We start from the raw sequence: 19,968 nt of genomic DNA on the forward strand, positions 1-19,968 counted from the left end.
TATTCTCCTTTAGTTAAACAAAAATATTGTACATGTTCTTAGTAAAATACATACAATTGGCATGTGTATACTCATATATTCATGTATATATACAAATTAGCATGCGCGTTGCATGTCCAGTTTATTCTTATTTATGTGTCTGCTTCCTCTTTTTTTTTATTGTTTGTCTCTTTCTTTTATTATTATAATTTTTATGTTATTATGTTATACATTATTGCGTTTTTTTGATTCAATCACATATATGTTAATATTTCGCCATTAAATAATTTCCTCAAGTTAATACATATAAAATAAATGTTATCTATATTATCCTTTGGATTTAAGTCAATTTATTTTTTTTCATAATAATAATTACTTTTTATTTATGTATACTGGAATAATATACTGCATATCATATATAATATATGTTATATCCGCATATGTAAGTATATATACATATATAAATGAATAAATATATATAATATATATGTATTATATATATTATTATACTTTATTTGTAGGCATTGTATATATAGCATATATCCCACGCATTTACCACAGTCCTACTATACATAGCATTAAAAAAACACAAAAAAATAAATAATAATTTTCCATATAAAAATCAAATATTTTAACTTTCTTTTATAAATAAAAATTGTGGTAAATACTTGACTACTTTAAAATTTTATTCAAACATATCTTTTTATCAGTAATACGTAACAAAAAAAAATAAAATTTATTTTAAATTTACTCAATTATAATATATAATTTTTTGGGGTATTTTATGTGGAAATGACTTTGTGTTTTTATGTTGGAAAATTTATTATTATTATTATTTCATTTTTTCTTTTCTTTGTATTTGTTTATTTCTTTTATTTTTAATTTTTTTTGTAATGATTAAAATTTCCCTTAAATTGCATTTTACCTATTTTTGGGGAAATAAATTCTCTCTACATACATAATAGCGTGGTATAAATTATAATTTCTTATATAGTTTTAGTATAACAAATAAATAACTCTTTTGAAATCCTTTTTAAATATGTTTTCTCTCTATAAGATATTTCTTATATATATTTTTTTACTCTTAAAAAATTATTTCCCCCACATGCATCACTATAATATGCATGTTATAGCTTTAATCATTCGTATATCTTTTATGGAAGCATAATGCATATTGGATTATTATATTAAAAATTAGAACGTCTTTTATACTTTTTAATTATTAAACGTATTAATCGTTTAACAATATTTTTATAATTGAAAATTAGTTTATGTTTTTTTAAGGCGAAGAGAAATAAGTCTATAGTATACATTTAGTTACACGTATTTACATCAATTAAATGTCCATTCTCAGCTATTGCATATACATGCATGATATTAAAAAAATATATATTCACATATTATATGTTATAGTATTTTTTAGCTATATTATATTTCCTTAAATCTCCATAATTGTTAAATACTCAAAAAAAGCAAATTAAAGCAGAGAAAATTAAAAAATATGCGCATTGTCAAACGAATTTGTAAATTGGGAAAAATATGTTTTGTTTAATCTCAAATAAAATAAATAAATAAATATATGTAAATGGAATAAAAATAATTGAAACTACTAGACGTAATTTGTTTATTATTTTGTGAGGTATGCAATACCATTTTATTTCGAGAGCAATGTATAAGTCCATTCGGATATATATTCGAATTCTTATATAACTTTAAGGAATAAAAATCGAAACGTCGCACCAAAGTATCATATGAAATATATTTCAAAATTTATATAAATGATCATTAAAACACTTATGAATATGTTTATTGTTTTTTGAAAATTGTGATTTTTCATTTTTTTTAATCTTCTAGCAATTGTGTTTTGTTGTTTTTAGCTTATGATATTAATCAGTATTAATAAACTAAAAGACATGCATTTTTTATATGGCAATTTGAAAAGGACCTTTTTTGCAATATAAGAAATAAGATTTTGCGTAAACAGGTCACTGTTTTTTGTAATAACATGAGAAAATTTGTTACAAGTTTTTATATATACACAACATTCCTTTAACCATCTAATTTTGAAATCCTTAATGTATTACTATATTATTTTGTCTTATAATTTATTTATTCACTTTTACATTTCACAAAATACTGTGCATAATTAATCCATATTTATGGAAACATAAACAATACCAATTTTCATGCAACGGCACATAAATATGCGTTTTTTTACAAATAATAATCATATATACTATTCACATCATTATATAATTCCTATTTTAAATTTATTATAACAAAAATGAAGAAAATATATATGAATAACTTGGAATTATTAAAGTAAAAATATATTATGCGCCTCTTGTTTTTAAGAACGACTTTCAAAATGCTATCGAATAATATATAAATGTACTATTTGATCATTTAAAAAAATATATTTATTATATATTTTTTTTCTGTGTACACAACTATAGTGTTTCTCTATAAATTTCAATATTTCAAAGTGTACAAATTCAAAAATAGTATGAGAAATTAATGAACTTATGGAGAATAAGCCAATTCAATTGATAGGCTTCTTGAAAAAAAGGATAATACCAAAAAATATAATATAAAATATAAATATAAATGTAAATAAACTAACAAAATGAAGATATGTGTAATATAAAAAATAATAATGTAATAATTTTTTAAGTAGATTATTTGTTAATTTCCTTTCTCAAAAAGAAAAAAATTAAACTATTCATTTGGTAAAAAAAAAAAAATTTTTTTAATATCGTTTTCATCGAATGCTTATGTTTAATATTTACATTTTTTTATTTTTATACTTTCTTTCTCTTTTATTTGTTGAATTTAAGTTATTATCTTATCCTTCGAATGGGATTTCGATTCTCCACTATTATATATATTCATGTTTATGTGATTTAAAGAAATAAATTGCAGCAATATAAAAATAGTGATACAATAAAATATGTATACCCAAGCATAATATGAATAAACATATCAGCTTCACACAGAGTTATTTAATTCAAATAAAATATGCACACCAATGGATTCGCGGTATGTGATATATAAAATTTTCAACTGTGTGTTATTATAAAAAAGGGATACATATATATCTCTATGTGTGTGTATAAAAAGAAAGAGGAAATAAGCTTGGAAGCATGAAATAAATATATCATGGAGTTACACAAATTACTGGAAAACAAATTAAGTATCGAAGAATCACAAAATATAAATACTAAAGATAGTGATATGCATTTAAATACAATAAATGAAGATGATAAAATAGCAACAGAAAAAATATGCGTTCTTAAAATAAAAAATTGTGATAATGAGAAGGAAGATTTACCTAACTCCTCTTGTGGAAATATAAACCTAAAAAAAAAAGGCAATGCTTTACAGTATTATAATGATCAAAAATATGACGGCCTTAACAATGCGCTCACAAGTGAATCTTTTAACAATATTAAAATAAAAAAAAAGTGTTATGAAAAAAACGACACAATAAATTTAGATATAACTAGTACTACTGGAAATCTGTATCACAATATAAATTATGATTACATTGATAAACAAGTTCACAATTTATTAGAAAGTGGAAATAGTAGTGATGAACAAGGGGAAATTATAAAAAATGAGAAAGAACAAATAAAAACAAAAATAGAAGAAGATGAAATAGAAAACAATGAAGGGATGCAAGGGCTAAAACATATAGAAGGTAGTCTATTATTTTCAAGTTTTTCAAACGATGAATTTATGAAAATAGAAAAAAATGAATCTATACCTTTTCATTCTGATGAAATAAATTTTATATATGAAGATGAAATAAATAATATAATTTTATCACATGAACAAAAAATATGCACATTTACTAGTTTATTAAATGATAATGAGAAAAAAGAAGAAAATTATGCAAATTATTTCAGGGGGAGAAATGAAAATAGTATTGAAAGCTATAATGGAAATGATAACGAAAGTTTTGACAGTAACATCAAAACAGGAAAAAGCTGTAAAGAGTGTGGTGAATTAGATAGTGAAGATGATAAGGAAATAAAAAATATATTAAATATACTTCAAAATTTAAGAGATTATAATTTTAATGATACAAATGCTATTGATAATGATGATAATTATGAAAATATGGAAGAAAAAGATGAATTAAATAACACAGAGCATTCATACAATTGTGAAAATGAAAATAATAACAATAAAAAACATGACGATACTATTATCCACGATAAAAATATTCCCTTCCTCGGTACTGATTATATACCCAATGATATTGCTAGTAATAAAAAGGATACCGATTCTGCAAATGATCAAACGGGAAGTGACGAAGACAAAGATAACATTGAGCATTTTAACATTAAAAAACTGAAAGACAAGTATAAAAAATATGTTTTTTCTTTAAGTGATCATGATGAATATCAACAAAGTGATAGAAGCGTACAAAGTCAAAATGGAGAAGAACCAATAGAAGAGACATATTACAATAGTGATACAAATATAAAACAAAAAAAAAAAAAAAAAAATGAATCCGATAAATACCAGGAAGATGGAAATTCGAGTAATACTTATAATATTGGGGGAAATAAATATAACTATAAATATATTAATGGAATGAGTAATAGTGATATGAATGGAAACCCAATAAGTGATTCTAATAATAATTTTGATAAAATGAAAAATCGTAAAAAAAAAAAAAAAAAGGAAACAATTGAAGAGAATGAATTAAATGAAATAGATGAACTACAAACCGATTCTTATGACAAAGAAAATCCTCACAGAAATTTAACTAACGAACAAAATTTAGAATACTATAATTTACCAGTTAAACCGAATGTATTACATATAGAAAGCCAAGAAAGTTGGCAAAATAAAATAAGTGCTACAAATGATTGCATTATTAATAGTAAACATATTTCGGTTTCATTTTATAATCACGAAATAGGATCATGTGCGGAAATCGGAAAAGAACGCAGTGATATATATACCAAAGTTGGTGATACTGAAAATAGTAACAACGACAATGGTAATGAAACGAAACATAAAACTAACAATAAAAAGGAAATAGAAGAAACATGGAAACCCTCAGAAATAAATAATGATATAGTTAATTCCACTCAGAGTTCTAAAAATGAAGAAAATGAAAATTCTGAACAAATGAGAAAGAAAAAATTAATAAAAGAAAATATTAATATTTTAAGAAATGATAATAAAAACCTTAAAATTATAGACGAAATAAATCAAAATATAAATAGTTTAAATTTTGAATATTTAAAAAAGAATGAATTCAATCTAGACATAAACTATACCAACGATACAGTGCAAAATGTATCAATACAAAAAGATAATAACATTTCAGAGAAAATCGAAAAGGTAGAAATTACAAATAATAATTTATTAGATGAAAACCTAAATTTTGATTATTATTTAAAAACTTTGCATAATTTAAAAAGTCGAATACACCAAGAGATCAGTGGAAATGATAGTAGCAGTAATAGTAATTCTAATTCACTAAATAAAAAATATATCACAATTAATGAGGAAAAAAGCGAAAATAAGGCTATTCAAAATTCTGATGAAATTAGCGAAAAAAAAGAGCGTGAAAATGATGATAACCGAAATGAAAAATCCAGAAATACAGAATATAAAGAAAACACAAATAGTAATTTTCAAAAAGAACCCAATGAACCATCTGAAAAGAAAATTATAAAAGACAAGCATCAGGATAAAGAGGAAGAAAGTAAAGAGATTGTCTTAAAAAAAAAAGGGGGAAAAAAAAAAAAAAAAAAAAGACATGCTTTAGATAATAATGAAAAAGATGTATCACAAAGCAATACACAAATAGAACTCGTCGAAAAAAATATTGTCCTAAAAAATACAGTGAAAGATCTTCAAAATCAAATTACAAATTATAAAAAGATGGAGAAATTGTTTGATAAAAATAAAAAAAAATATAAAAATAAATTAGCAATTATTAATGAATACGAAAAAAAAATCGATTGTATAATAATTGACTTTAATAAATTAAAAGATAAATGCGCAAATAAAGAAAAAAAAATATCCAAGCTTGAGGAAATAACAAAATATATGAATGAACAATTTTCCATAAGTAAAATACAATTTGAAAATAAAATGAATGAATATGTCATATTTTTAAAAAAAAAAGATTCAGAAATATATATGTTAAAAGAACTCATAAAAGAAAAGGAAAAAGTGATTTCATTTAATGAAAATATATTAAAACAATATAAAGCTGATATTGATGATATGCTAAAACAAAATATAGAAAGAGTGGAACATGTAAAAAATAAATTAAAAATACAACAAAATATGATTTCAGAAAAAGATTTAAAAATAACTAAACGTGAGGAAGATATACGGGTAAATGAAGCCAAAATAAATGCAATGGAAAATAAAATTAAAGCCTTACAAAATCAAATCGAATTAGAGGTAAAAGAAAAAAATGAATTTAAAAAAAATTACGAAAAGGAAAATAAGGAAAAGGACACACTCTCTAAAAAATTAGACGAGGTTGTTAAAGAAAAAAACAATTTACATTATAAAATAGAAGAACTATTAAAAACTGAAAAAAATATCATCGATGATAAAGCAGAGCTACTTGAATGTAAAAACGAACTAAGTATAGAAAATGAAAAAATAAAATTTGAAATAAATACTATGATAATAGAAAAGGAAAAGATGGAAGAAAAATACAATTTAGCTAACTCCAAAAAAGAACAAATAAATAATGAAATGGAAATACTAAAAAAGACTTATGAAAATAATGTTAATGAATTAGAGAAATTACAAGAAGATTTTAAAAATGTTCAAAAAAATTACAACCAATTGAAAGAAGAAAAAGACAGAATTGAAAAAAGCTACTCAACAGAAGTGGAAGAAAAAAATAAAATTCAAAATATTCTTGAAGCGACAAAAAACGAATTAGAAACCCGTGAAAATCAAAAAGAATTGTTACAAATCGATTTGAATAATTTACAAAAATATCTTGATGAAACTGTTATAAAAAATGAAGACGAAATTAGAGGGTTAAAAAAACAGCTAAGTGAATTGGAAGCAAAATTAGAGGAAGCGAATAATCTATATTTTAAAGAAAAAGAAGTTATAGAAAAATTAAATAAAGAAAAAAATAAATTTATAAAAGAGTTTGATAAACTAAAAAATAAAAATAAAAAAATTACATCAAAAATGAAAGAAACACAAATCTCTAATGAAAAAACAATAAATGATGTTATAAAAGAAAAAAATGAATCCTTAGAAAAAGAAAAAAATAAATTCACAGAAAAAGTCCAATCATTAGAACAGGCGTTTCAAGAGTCATATAACGAATTACATTGTCAAAAAAAAAATATACAAAATGAATTAGAAGAATTAAAAATAATTAACCAAGATATAAAAAACAATTCCAAAAATCTTCTAAATGTTAATGATGCACTTGTTAAAGAAATGAAAGCATATAATATCGAAAAGGAACAATTCATTAAAGGCTTAAAAAATATTAAAGAAGCATATATAAAAATAAAAAATCAAAATCAACAGCTTAAAAAAAATGCATTTTCATTTATCCAAAAAGACATAGAACAAAACTATGTACCAATTAATATACATAACACTGCTTTAAATGAAAAAAAAACTTATATTTCAGAAATTGATATTCTTAAATCGAAAGTTAAAAAATCAGAAAATGATATAACTAATTTATTCAAAGAAAAATCAGAGCTTTCTGAAAAATTAAAAAAAATTAATCAACAAAATGAAGATCTTAATACAAACATAAAGGTTAAGAGCAAAATAACAGAAGATATTATGAGAACTGTTGAGGTAAGTTTTGATAAATTTACTCATAATATTTTCATTTGAATAAACATAAAATTTTGTGTCTACAAAATGCATGTACTTGATGTATTTTTCATATTTGGGATAATTTTATGTTCACCATTAATATATTATTTTATTTTTTTATCTTTCTCTAAAATTATGACCATATGCATTTTCTCCATTTTCCAGAAACTAAAATCAGACATAGCCAATAAAGAAGAAGAAATCAAAAAGAAAACACTCGAAATTAAAAAAATGGAAAGAGAATACAAAACTTTATTGGATGATTATAAAATGGAAAAAAAAAATTTAATCGCAAAATATGAAAATGAACTTGATGAATATATGAATAAGTGTGAATTTGCTCATTCTAAGTATAAGAAGTACGAAGAAGAAGTAAGTATAGATACTCAAAAAAAAAATTAATAAAATAAAAAAATTGTATTCTAAAAATCCATAATGAAATGGCCACTTAGGGTTTATTAGTCTGAACAAAATGGGAATATATTTCAACGGAATAATAAGGATATCCATACATTTTTAAATATTCTTATTCATCAAAGTTATTCCTTTTTGTCGTGCATTTGCGTAGGTTAAAGAAATGAAAAGCAAATTAAAGATGAAGGATGAAATATTGGAGTATACACATAAGGAGATCGAAAATATTAAAGAATCATTCTGGTACTGATAAATAACAAAAATATATATATTCATTTATTTATACATTAATGTGTTGAGATATTTGTGTGAGTAAACATATCACAATTTTTTATTTAATATACATATGTAGCAAAGAATATGAACATAAAATACAAGTTGTTATTGAGGAAAAGGACAAAGAGATTCACGCAATGCAAAAGAAGTTTAAGGATCTAAACGAAGAAAATACAGTAAGGAATCATCACAAAATCCATATACGCATATATATTGAGAGAAATAGAGAGAAAATGAGTCGTAATGCGTCGACTCAATCTACTCGATACATCTATATATCTTTCGATAATTTTTTTAGGAAAATAAAAACGAAATTGCAAAATTAGGTAAAATGCTCGAAGACGCAAACAAAAAGATTAAAAAGAGAGACATGGAAATGTATATATTGCTTGACGAAAATAAAAAGCAAAAAGAAAAAGCAGCCAAAAAAATGAATAAAGTTAATGAGTTATTAAATAATTTACAAAAAGAATACACTGACAATATACCATAAAGGGAAAAATTATTAATGTGTAATCATTTGTTATGCTGGCATAAATATAACTTAATATTTATATGCTATATATTTTTTTTCGAAAAATATGTATATACATCCTAAATATTTTTAAAAAATGATTGTCCAATTTATTACTATAAATTGAGCATTTATCATCTCTATTTTTTTCAATTTTTTTAACATATATAATGAAAAATTATGTTTTCGTTTGTTTGTCTAATATTTTATGCTTAATCAGTGAAAAAAATTGTGCATTCATAATATATAGTTTCATGCACATTTTTATTAATTTGTTTGTCGATGTATTAACAAAAAAAAATCAAAAGTGTTTATTCTTTCTGATTTAATTACAAAACATAGATATACACAACGAGAGTATATCATGGCCATATATATACTTTATAAATCGACAAAGTTTTAAACTGGCTATTCTACTTCATCATATAATTTATATATTATTTATGTACCCAAATGCAAAATTAAAATTTGTAATAATTGCAATATAATAACTTTGAAAGACTAATAATAATCGTAACAGGAACTTTCAACCTTAGTATTCATCACTTGAAGATGATAAAACATCATTTGAAGAAATCATATGCACCTGTTTTGGTGGAGGTTTTTCATTTTGTTTTTGTGATGAACTTGCTTGAAAAGGCATTGAGCCTAAACTTATAATTGTATTATTATTATTTGTGGGCCCTACTTTTTTCAATGGGTTATCATAATTAGGATTATTCATTTTTCTTTTCAATTTTTTTATTTCGATATGGTTATCCAAGTTGCTTCTTAAAATAAAATTTTCTAATTCTTCATCTATTGTTTCCTTTGCATTTTTTAAATGAGTATAAATAAGATATGCCATTTTTTTTTCTGATGGGGTAATAAACGTGACAGCGTAGCCTACAAAAAGAGAAATTGCATGCATTGTATATATATATATATATATATAGTAATTAATAAGTTGAGAAGAGTGAAATATGAAAAAATCAAGACTATATTATGGAGGGAAATAATATTCCTTGGTATATAGATGTAGAGAGAAAACTGTGACAAACTGATAATTCATGAGAGCATACCTTTATTGTCCATTCTGGAACATCGACCAATTCTGTGAATATAAACAAAAAGGTCACGAGGGCAATCATAATTAATTACAAAATTTAAATCAATAACATTTATGCCTCTTTCCATTAAACCAGTACTAATTAATATTTGTGTTCTTTTATTTTTTAAAGAATCTAGTTTATATAATCTATCTGTTTGATCCATATCACCATAAATAAAATCAAATTTTATATGTTTTAGTTGTATTTCTGTTTTAAGTCGTTCATATAGTGCTAACACGTTTTTTTTACTATTACAAAAAATAAAACCTTGGCCATTGTTTGAAAACTGATGGATCGCATGTAATAAATATTTATATTTGTATGATTCTTCAACAATATAAAATTTTTTATCTATTATCATATTATTATCATCTACTTGGATTAAAATATGTTTTTTAGATAAATACGGTTTGATTAATTCATGAATACTATCTGAAAATGTTGAAGAAAAAAAGGCTCTTATAGAATCAGTTCGTATATTATTTAATATTGAAATAACTGAATTAATAAATTGGTTTGAAAATAATTTATCAAATTCGTCTAATATAACATATTTGATATTAGTCAATGATAAATATTTTTTGTTAACAAAGTTAATTAATGTTTTTACATTGGATATTATGATATCAACCCCTTTGTGTATATCATCATAAGCATTTTTAAAATTTATCCCATTAAATAATAAAGTTGAACTTAATTTATTCATAGATATTTTATTTATTTCCTCAGAAATTTGCACACATATTTCTCTAGTTGGTGTCAATATAAGAGCATGAGGATCTGAGTTTTTTTTTTTCGCACCTTTTTGTGCGTCCTTTTTGCTTTCTTTTTTATAATTCATCAAATGAATGATTAGCGAGATAATATATGCAAGTGTTTTCCCTGATCCAGTTCTACTGTTTGCTATAAAATCTCTACCACTTAAAAATGTTGGGATTACTATGGATTGAGCAGGAGATAAAATGCTTATAGACAAATCGTACATATTTTCAAGAACTTCTTTATCTATAATATTTTTTAATTGTAAAAAAGAGAAAATTGGCTTTGGTACATTAAAACCTATTGTTTTTATATTATTTTTTTTTTTATATTCCACACTTTGTTCGAGAGTAAAATTATTTATATTTTCGTCAGTAACAAATATATCTTTTTTAAATTCATCTAATTCAATTTCATCATAATTAATATTACAAATTATTATTTCATCATTTTTATTTTTATAATTACCATCATTTAAAAAATCATGAAAATCACTATTATCATCTTTTATTTCCATTTGTGGATCTTTTGTTCCAGCGCTTACAAAATAGTTTTTAGTGTTATTAAAACTTTTTCCATGCTCTTTCTCTTTATTTTTTTCATTCATTAATTCTTCATTTTTTTTTTCCAAAAATTCATAAATATCTGCAGTCACATCATTATCATCCAAACTGTTATCATTCTTGGCATCATTACTATTATTGCTATTTTTTTTATCAATTGGGTGCTTTTGATCTGTATCATTTATATTTTTACTCTTTTCACATTTTCTTGGCGATTTTGCATAACTATCTATAGAATTTTCAAACTCACTTCCTATCTCTTTATTATTAAATTTATTTTGCTCGCGTTTTTTTTTATTTTTTTCTTCTTCGATTACTTTATTTATTTCTAACATAAATTCGTCTAATGGATCAACTTCATCCTGTCCATTATCGTCATGTATTTTTTCATTTTTATTATTTTCATAATTATCATCTTCAAAAAAATTATCCTCATCTTTATCGTTATGCATCATTGTTTTGTCATAAAATCCGCATCTTATTATTCCTTCATTTTACGCATGCAAGCAATATATACATGCATACAAGCATATATATATATTTAGGTGATACAATTAAAATCTCAATATCATTAAAGCATGGAAATTTCCTTAGATTACCCAAAGGAAAGCCTTTATTGATTGAATATGATAGCGAAAATTTACCGAAAAAAATTATGATAATATTTGGGGGTAAAATAATAGGTAACCAAAAAACGGACTAAAAAAAATATATAATTATAATAAATAAAATATTAAAAAAACAATGATATAAAGTTAAAAAATATTTAAAATTAAAAAAAATTGTATCATGCAAAACAGTTAAAAAAAGAAGCATGAAATTTACATAAAAAGGAATTTGTAGCAAACATATTTTTATTATACGATACATACATAATAATATGAACGCTACTATTCATAAATTTAAAAAAAATCTCCGAAGATTTTTATGCACGTATGTAATTATTCAAAAACAAGTAAATATATATTCATACATATATATATAATATTACATATCACAATGTTAAAAGATTTTGTATATAGATCTTCCAGTAATATACGCTTGAAATATAATAACTTATGCATAAAGAAATAAATTAATATAAATCTAGGGCATATTTTGATTAAGTGACATAAAATTATATACATCACTAGATTATTATTTATATAAAAAAAGGAAAATTGTAGAAGCAAAAAAAAATTACACCAATCATAACAGTGGTAATAAACCCAAATAATAGCAATAATGTGAAAATCTTAATTTTTTTTTATCAAAAAATTCCAATATATTTTTTAATTTCTTTGTGGTACGAATGCTTGTTATAGTGACAGTACATATACAACGTATTGTGACCACATAAAAAACACTGATATAAGAAATCACATAACAGATTCATCTGATTATACAAACCAATTAAATTTTTTCCTTCTATATATATGCATGTATAAAACGATGATTACATATGCTTGTATTCCTCGGACATGCATCTTCCAAATTAATTTGTACAAACATATAGTAAAAGTGAAATAAAAATTTTCAATCTATACTATATTATACATGTTTTTAATCGTTCCTTTATTTTACTTATCACAAAATTTGTAGAGAATCACATTTGATAATTTCGAGGGAACGACAAATATATATGCTTATCTTAACATAATATATGTACATAATCGCATACTCATATAATATAAATCTCTTTCCCTTTTTTCAAAACTAAATAATGAGTAGTAATACAAATGCAATAAGAAAAATCCCCCCGTTTATGAACAAACTCGAGGATATATATAACATATGCTATGGGGGATTAAATAAAATAGAAAAATGTCAGTTTGGGAAAGCAGTATCAAGAAGAATAAATGGTGAAAAATTAGATATGTATCAATTGTATATAATACATTATCAGCTATGTAATAAAGAAAAATTGTATAAAATATCTTATGTTCAAGAAAATATGAATATAAGTAATAGTTTTTTTGATAAAGAATATAAAATGTATATGTCTGATGATGGGGAAATAGGATGTTTATTTAATAATAATGATAATAAATTAATGATAAATTTATTTAAAAATGACGGAAATAAAGGGTCTTTTTTTTTTACATCTATAAATAATATATCTGTAAATGATATACATAAGAAATTTTTTATGTATGAATCATTTTGTTCATTTAATTCTAATAACACTTTGTTACTATATAGTGCTGAAAGTGAAGATATTAAATTAAAAAAAGAAGGAAATATATTCCAAAAATCAGATTTAGATGCATTAAAAAAGTTAAATAATGGAGTGTATACAGAAACATTTGGAGAGCAATACAATTATTCGTTTTTTTATTTATATCTCTATAACTTAATAGATAATACTGTTAAATATATCACTGTAAAAGATATCACAAGCTGCTTTTATAATCCTAAATTTATTGATGAAACATCTTTTGTTTGCTTATCTTATAGAACAGTACCATATAGATTAGGCATATATGCTTTTAACACAAGACAAAATGATTTATTATTGTGCACACTTAACGATTTTGATTTTGATATCGCGGTAGATGGAGATAATACTGATATAAAGGATTATGATGCAATTGGTAATACTGGGAATAGTGGGAAAAGTAAGAAAAATCATGTACGGTGTTCATATATAAAATTGTCTTGTAAAAATTTTAAACATATTGCTTCACCAATTATTATAAAAGATAAAGATCAAGTATATGTTGCATGCTTAGTAATTTTTCATAAAAATGACGAAAGTAAACAACACATTAGTGAATACAATTTAGTATTAATTAAATTAGAAAAAGACGAAACAAAAAAAAGTAAAAATAAAAAATCTAATAAAGATGTTTCTGTGGAAGAAGAAAAATCTTTAATACATTACGAAAATACTGATGAAAATTATAATGAATATAACAATATTAGTGGTTTAAAGGTAGAAGATGATCGTACTGATAATATTCATGGGAACAATAACAACATCAATGACAAAAGCAATGACGATGCGTGTAATTATAAAAAAATCGAAACATATATATTAGTTAGAGAAGGTGAATATACACCATATTTTAGAGGTATATATACTAACGAGATTAAAGGATGTTGCTATCCATATATTTTTTTAAATACAATTTTATATTGTAATAAAATAATTATTGCTGTTCATATGTTTACAAAAAATATATATCGTGTACTTATAAATGATATATATAATGAAAATGATCCAGGTACAAGCATTGAAATATTATGTATGAAAGAAAATAATTTATTAATTAGTATAAGAAATATGTTGCTAAACGATATATTAATGTATTGCATATTTAATGAACAGCACATTAAAGGGAATTTTATTTATCTTACAAATTTAAAAAGCTATAATATAGATTTTTCAACATATAGCAATATAGAAAAAAAAAATGATTTTATTTATTCAAATATTAATGATAATTCTAAAAATTTATTTAAGATATTAAGTGAAATCGAAACTTCAGTTTTTGAAAATAAGCATCCTTATATTAGGAGAAAGAAACCAAACTATAATTTGCTTTATCAAAATGAGCAAGAATATTTAAATGATATTAAAGATAAAGGCATATCATTATCGAATTTTAATTTATTTAATAAAAATAATTTAAGAAATTTGATTCTATATATTCATGGAGGACCATATAGTTTAACCTATAATGAATATAGAAATATATATATATATTTTGCAGCATGTGGTTTTGATGTTTTGTGTGTTAATTATATAGGATCATTAACCTATACGGACAAGCCAAATATATTAAATGGTTTTGTAAATACTATTGAAATTAATGATATAATGGCAGTATTCCAAAATTTTTCTAAACATTTTGGTGATTATGAAAATGTTTATTTATATGGTGGTTCTTATGGAGGATTTGCTTCATGCTCTTTATTAACAAAATCAAATATTTTTAAAAGTGGATGTGTTATTAATGGAGTATATGAATGGATATTATCGGCATATTCAAGTGATGTACCCGATTTTTTTGTAAATTTAACAGTAAATAAAAATACAGAATATGACTGCATTTTTGATAAGCATGATTATGCAATGTCATATGAAATGTCACCTCTTAATTATGCTCAAAATATAAAAACTCCTGTTTTAATAATTTGTTCAAAAAATGATATGCGGGTTACTTATCATAACAGTATAGCTTTATATAATAGATTAAGAGCTTTAAAAAAAAAAACAAAATTATTTCTATTTGATGATGCAAACCATTCCATTGACAACTATCATTATGATGAAACTATTCTTATGAATACAGTTCTGTGGTTTTATGATTACGACACTAAGAAGAAGAAGTAACTTAAATCGATTTTTATTATTTAGGTCTGAGAATATAGCTCCATCTAACACACATAAATATATATATTTATATGCATATGTGAAATGTTTTTTTTCAAAAACTAGCCAATTTATAATTTTATTTTTCACAATGAAATAATACATGCGTGTGCAAATGTATATTGAAATGGCAACTCATCAAAGCTAGACGATTATGTCCCACATTTCGATATATTATCTCAAATTATTTATAATTATTTATAATTATGTTAAATTATAGTATATTTTTTTGTTTTTTTTCTTTATATTCAAACAAAAAGCTTAAATAAAAGAATTCAATTTTTCATGATTTAAAATAAATATACCATACATCATTTTGTTGTATTATATCACATAAAGGCAATTGAAAGTATTAAAAAAGTTATAATATGTTTTTTATTTTTTTTTATATACATGAAAAGTATTTCAATGTTACGTGCTTATATATATGCATATAAGCTACCTTCAATAATTTTAAAATCAATATAATATAAAAAAAATTAAGTCTTATATATTGTTGAGTTCGTAAATGTTGTTCATATTTTGTTCTATGGCTTTTATTTGGTTTATTCCCATCCTATACAAAAAGAAAAATGTTACATGTAAGTATAAACAATACATATATATTCCAATAGAATTTGTAAAATCCACAATTATCCATATACTTATATATGACACCTTTTTGGAAATATTTTAGAATGTGCATATATACAACTAAAAAAAAATTACCTTCGAGTATTTTCATCCAATATTTCATATATAGGGTGCTCTCCTTTTTCTGTATATAAAATGAAAAGAAAAATAATAAATGCGTATGAGAAGAAAGGAATATGCAAAATAAAATTGGCTTCTAAAATATAGTATAATAATGAAACCAAATAGAGGATTACAATAAAAAACATAAACATATTTAATGTGGCTCAGAATAATAATAGAAAATTAATTGGTAATGAATTATTTTTAATTTTTTAAACTCATATAATACTTTTTATCCAAGGATGATTTAGTAAACCCTCTACTGAGGGCCTCATGTCATAGTCCTTTTCTAAGGCACTTTTAAGAAAATCATACATCAAATTAGTATAATTTTTATGGTCCAGTTTTAAGGCCGTAAAAGGAATATTATTTTGTACAATATTATAATAATTTACCAAAACATTATTATTTATAAATGGATATGACCCATGTAAGATAAAATACAATAGCATTCCTACATACCATGAATTGTTTTTATCATGATATAATTTTTTTATTTCTTGTGGAGATCTAATAAAATATAATCCATATAAGTCACCTTTTTCATCAATATTGTCATAATTATTATTTATACTTAATAAACTTACTCTTATTTCCTTTCGTGTCTTATCCTTAAAATGTATACAGTATCCATTTAAATTTCCGTGATATATATTTGTTTTTTCTAAAAAATTCAGAGCGGTTAATATTTGATAAAACCATTCAGCTAATATATTTTCATTAATTACATTATTGTCCTTTAGTATATCAAAAAAGAACCCACCGCTGAAAGTAACAAAATAAAGCCATGTGTCGAACATATATATATTAGTATAATACAAATATATATGTTTAATATTTATTCGTCATCTTACGCGCAATTTTCAAAGATAACATAAGAAAACTTATCATCTTCATAAATGTTATATGTTTTTAGTAAATATTTTGGTAAACTTGAGTCATTCTTATAAGTATAAGTTCTTAATTTAAGTAAAGCATTCAATATTTCTCCTTTAAATATATTTTTATCGATTTTTTTTACCAATCTTTTTTCTCCACTTTTCAAAAAAACACAAGGATATAGTTTTGTTGTGTCATTTACATTCGTATCGGATTTTATTAAGTACCCTCTATGGAAATACTTTGTATATTTTTCTTTGGACGAATATAGAATTCTCATTTGTTATGTCGTCGTGCTAGTGTATATAATGTTATATATAAATTAAGCTTGCCAATTTTTTATTAATAATTCAAAATAAAGCATTGAAGCATATACATAATATATATATATATATATTTTTATCTTTACAAAAACTTAAGAATAATAAATATTGTGCATTTAGTAAAACTTTAGGGCACAAACTATTAGTGATGTGTGCATTTTACAATTTGTCACTTTTTCATTTACGCATATTTGCGTTTTTTTAAATTGCGAACATAACCAATATGGCAACAGACACACTAATACTATATAAGAAAAGACCAAAATAATGCAACAAGGATAGGAAATTAGTCAATGTTTTTCCATAAGGTAGTAATCGTATCAACGTTGCCACCATTTAACTGGTAAAAAAAATTAAGAAAAATAAGATAAACAAATTAAAGTAAATATTAAAAATATTAAAATTAATAAATTAAAATAAAATGAGACGAAATGAAATGGAAAAAAATATATAAAATGACACAATAATAAAAGATAACGAAATAAATTAAGATAAAGGTTATTTAATGTCTTTTCGGAGAAAAAAAACAATAATGCACAAAAAAATATTTCTATATTTAAAGAATAGAAAATAAAAAATTGCAAATTTTATTAATATATTTTTCAAATTCTTTGCAATTTTATTCCGTATTTGTTTGTTTAGAATGTGAATATAATTATCTCATAATCTTAAATAATGAAAAAAAATAATTACATTTTAAAATAAAAATAAATGAGCAAAGTTGTGTCCATCAATTTGGCCATAAATCAATATGCTATTTTTAATGACAATGAATAAATATATATTATTTTTGTTTTTATTTACACGTAGTTGTATATTCATATTATTTCACTGAAAATTTTCTCCATAGGCATTTCCTCGATGCAATATGTACACATATTTATATATTTCTTCTCTAATCCGCATTAAATAAACTAAAATTATACTTTCATCTTTCTGCATTGATTATAACATATTTGTAATGTTTTTCCGTATTTTCTTTTTTTTTTGATGAATTATATTCCCCTATTTTAGGCCAAAAAATATTTCGTTGTCATTTATGTCCATTTCTATGTAAGTATATGCACGTATACGCACGCACGCCTATACGAAAACTCGACCCCTAAATATATTACTCCATATTATTTTTTGAAAATGTCATTAAAAAAAAATTTATATAAGTTTAAAAAGACTATAATATAATAAGGAAATCTTGTATATAGATTTTATCTGTCTTTGTTCCATTACAATGCCACATTCTTGTCTCATATTACTAAATTATGTATTTTTGTTAACTGTAAAAATTTAGTATTGCAAAAAAGCATGACGCACACACATACTTTTCAGATACCGGTTTTTATCTCTTTCTTTTGTATATATTTTTTATTTTTATATTATACATTTCATTTGAGTTCCAAAAGAATAAGAAATCGGTGTCATATATAAGCACTCATAGGGGCCATGTTTAAATAAATACATACATATATAAGAAAGATATTTTTAAGCATGTCAATATGAAGAAAATATCTCTTAAATTTTTTTACAATGATTAGTTTTTATAATTAAAAAACATTATTGTGATAATTATTAAATGTTATGGAAATAGTGAATAAATAAATATATGTTGAGTGACAAATATATGGAGCATATATGTACTTAATAGAATAAATACACAAACATATATACAAATAAATCGAAAAATAAATAAAAAAAACATGAAAAAAAATGTATATTTTAAAATGTATCAAATTCATTTTATATTCTTTTAAATAATACCACGCATGTAAAAAAAAATGTTTTAAAATTAATATCTATATTTAATAATAGAACAAGATAGGGTAATTTTATGTTGCATTTTTAACAGTATTTTGCATATAGCAATTTTGGAGAATATAAAATAAGCGTATCTATTTTTGGTGCAGATTCATTATTTCTTTGGTTCCTTTTTGAACATATTTAATAAATAATATCGTGTAATACGTGAAATTATTTAATGAAAAAAAGTAATTAATCTGATTTTTTTAACATAACACACTATATATTAAATGTGCTTGCAATTAAACACACTCATAGAATATTTTTAGACTACGTTTTTTTATTCAAATGAAAATACACACACACATATATATACAAACTCATCCTTGTATATAATTATGATGAATACTATAACTAGTTATATATAAATGTACGATCATAACCTATTGGGGATATCTGCACATAGAGTAATATGAGCAAATATCTTTGAATATAT

General features: G+C 22.8%; 4 protein-coding genes across 4 annotated transcripts; 2 read left to right on the plus strand and 2 right to left on the minus strand.

Moving 5' to 3' along the window:
- Positions 1-3,138: 3,138 nt before the first annotated feature.
- On the plus strand, positions 3,139-9,010 carry PBANKA_1216800 (conserved Plasmodium protein, unknown function; the record flags this gene model as incomplete). The annotated part of the gene is made up of 5 exons (XM_034566228.1): positions 3,139-7,806; positions 7,993-8,199; positions 8,396-8,484; positions 8,594-8,693; positions 8,816-9,010. 5 exons carry the CDS (start codon positions 3,139-3,141, stop codon positions 9,008-9,010), a joined length of 5,259 nt encoding a protein of 1,752 aa, XP_034422846.1.
- Positions 9,011-9,563: 553 nt separating this feature from the next.
- Positions 9,564-11,899, minus strand: PBANKA_1216900 (ATP-dependent RNA helicase DDX42, putative; the record flags this gene model as incomplete). The annotated part of the gene is made up of 2 exons (XM_034566229.1): positions 9,564-9,916; positions 10,093-11,899. 2 exons carry the CDS (start codon positions 11,897-11,899, stop codon positions 9,564-9,566), a joined length of 2,160 nt encoding a protein of 719 aa, XP_034422847.1.
- Positions 11,900-13,146: 1,247 nt separating this feature from the next.
- PBANKA_1217000 (peptidase, putative) lies at positions 13,147-15,762 on the plus strand (the record flags this gene model as incomplete). The annotated part of the gene is made up of 1 exon (XM_034566231.1): positions 13,147-15,762. The coding sequence occupies one exon, from the start codon at positions 13,147-13,149 to the stop codon at positions 15,760-15,762; it is 2,616 nt and encodes an 871-aa protein (XP_034422848.1).
- A 525-nt stretch (positions 15,763-16,287) lies between these two features.
- Positions 16,288-17,695, minus strand: PBANKA_1217100 (protein kinase, putative; the record flags this gene model as incomplete). The annotated part of the gene is made up of 4 exons (XM_034566232.1): positions 16,288-16,357; positions 16,510-16,558; positions 16,766-17,301; positions 17,391-17,695. The coding sequence occupies 4 exons, from the start codon at positions 17,693-17,695 to the stop codon at positions 16,288-16,290; spliced, it is 960 nt and encodes a 319-aa protein (XP_034422849.1).
- Between the last annotated feature and the right edge of the window lie 2,273 nt (positions 17,696-19,968).

Source organism: Plasmodium berghei (genome assembly GCF_900002375.2).
Source record: "Plasmodium berghei ANKA genome assembly, chromosome: 12".
NCBI lineage: Eukaryota > Apicomplexa > Aconoidasida > Haemosporida > Plasmodiidae > Plasmodium > Plasmodium berghei.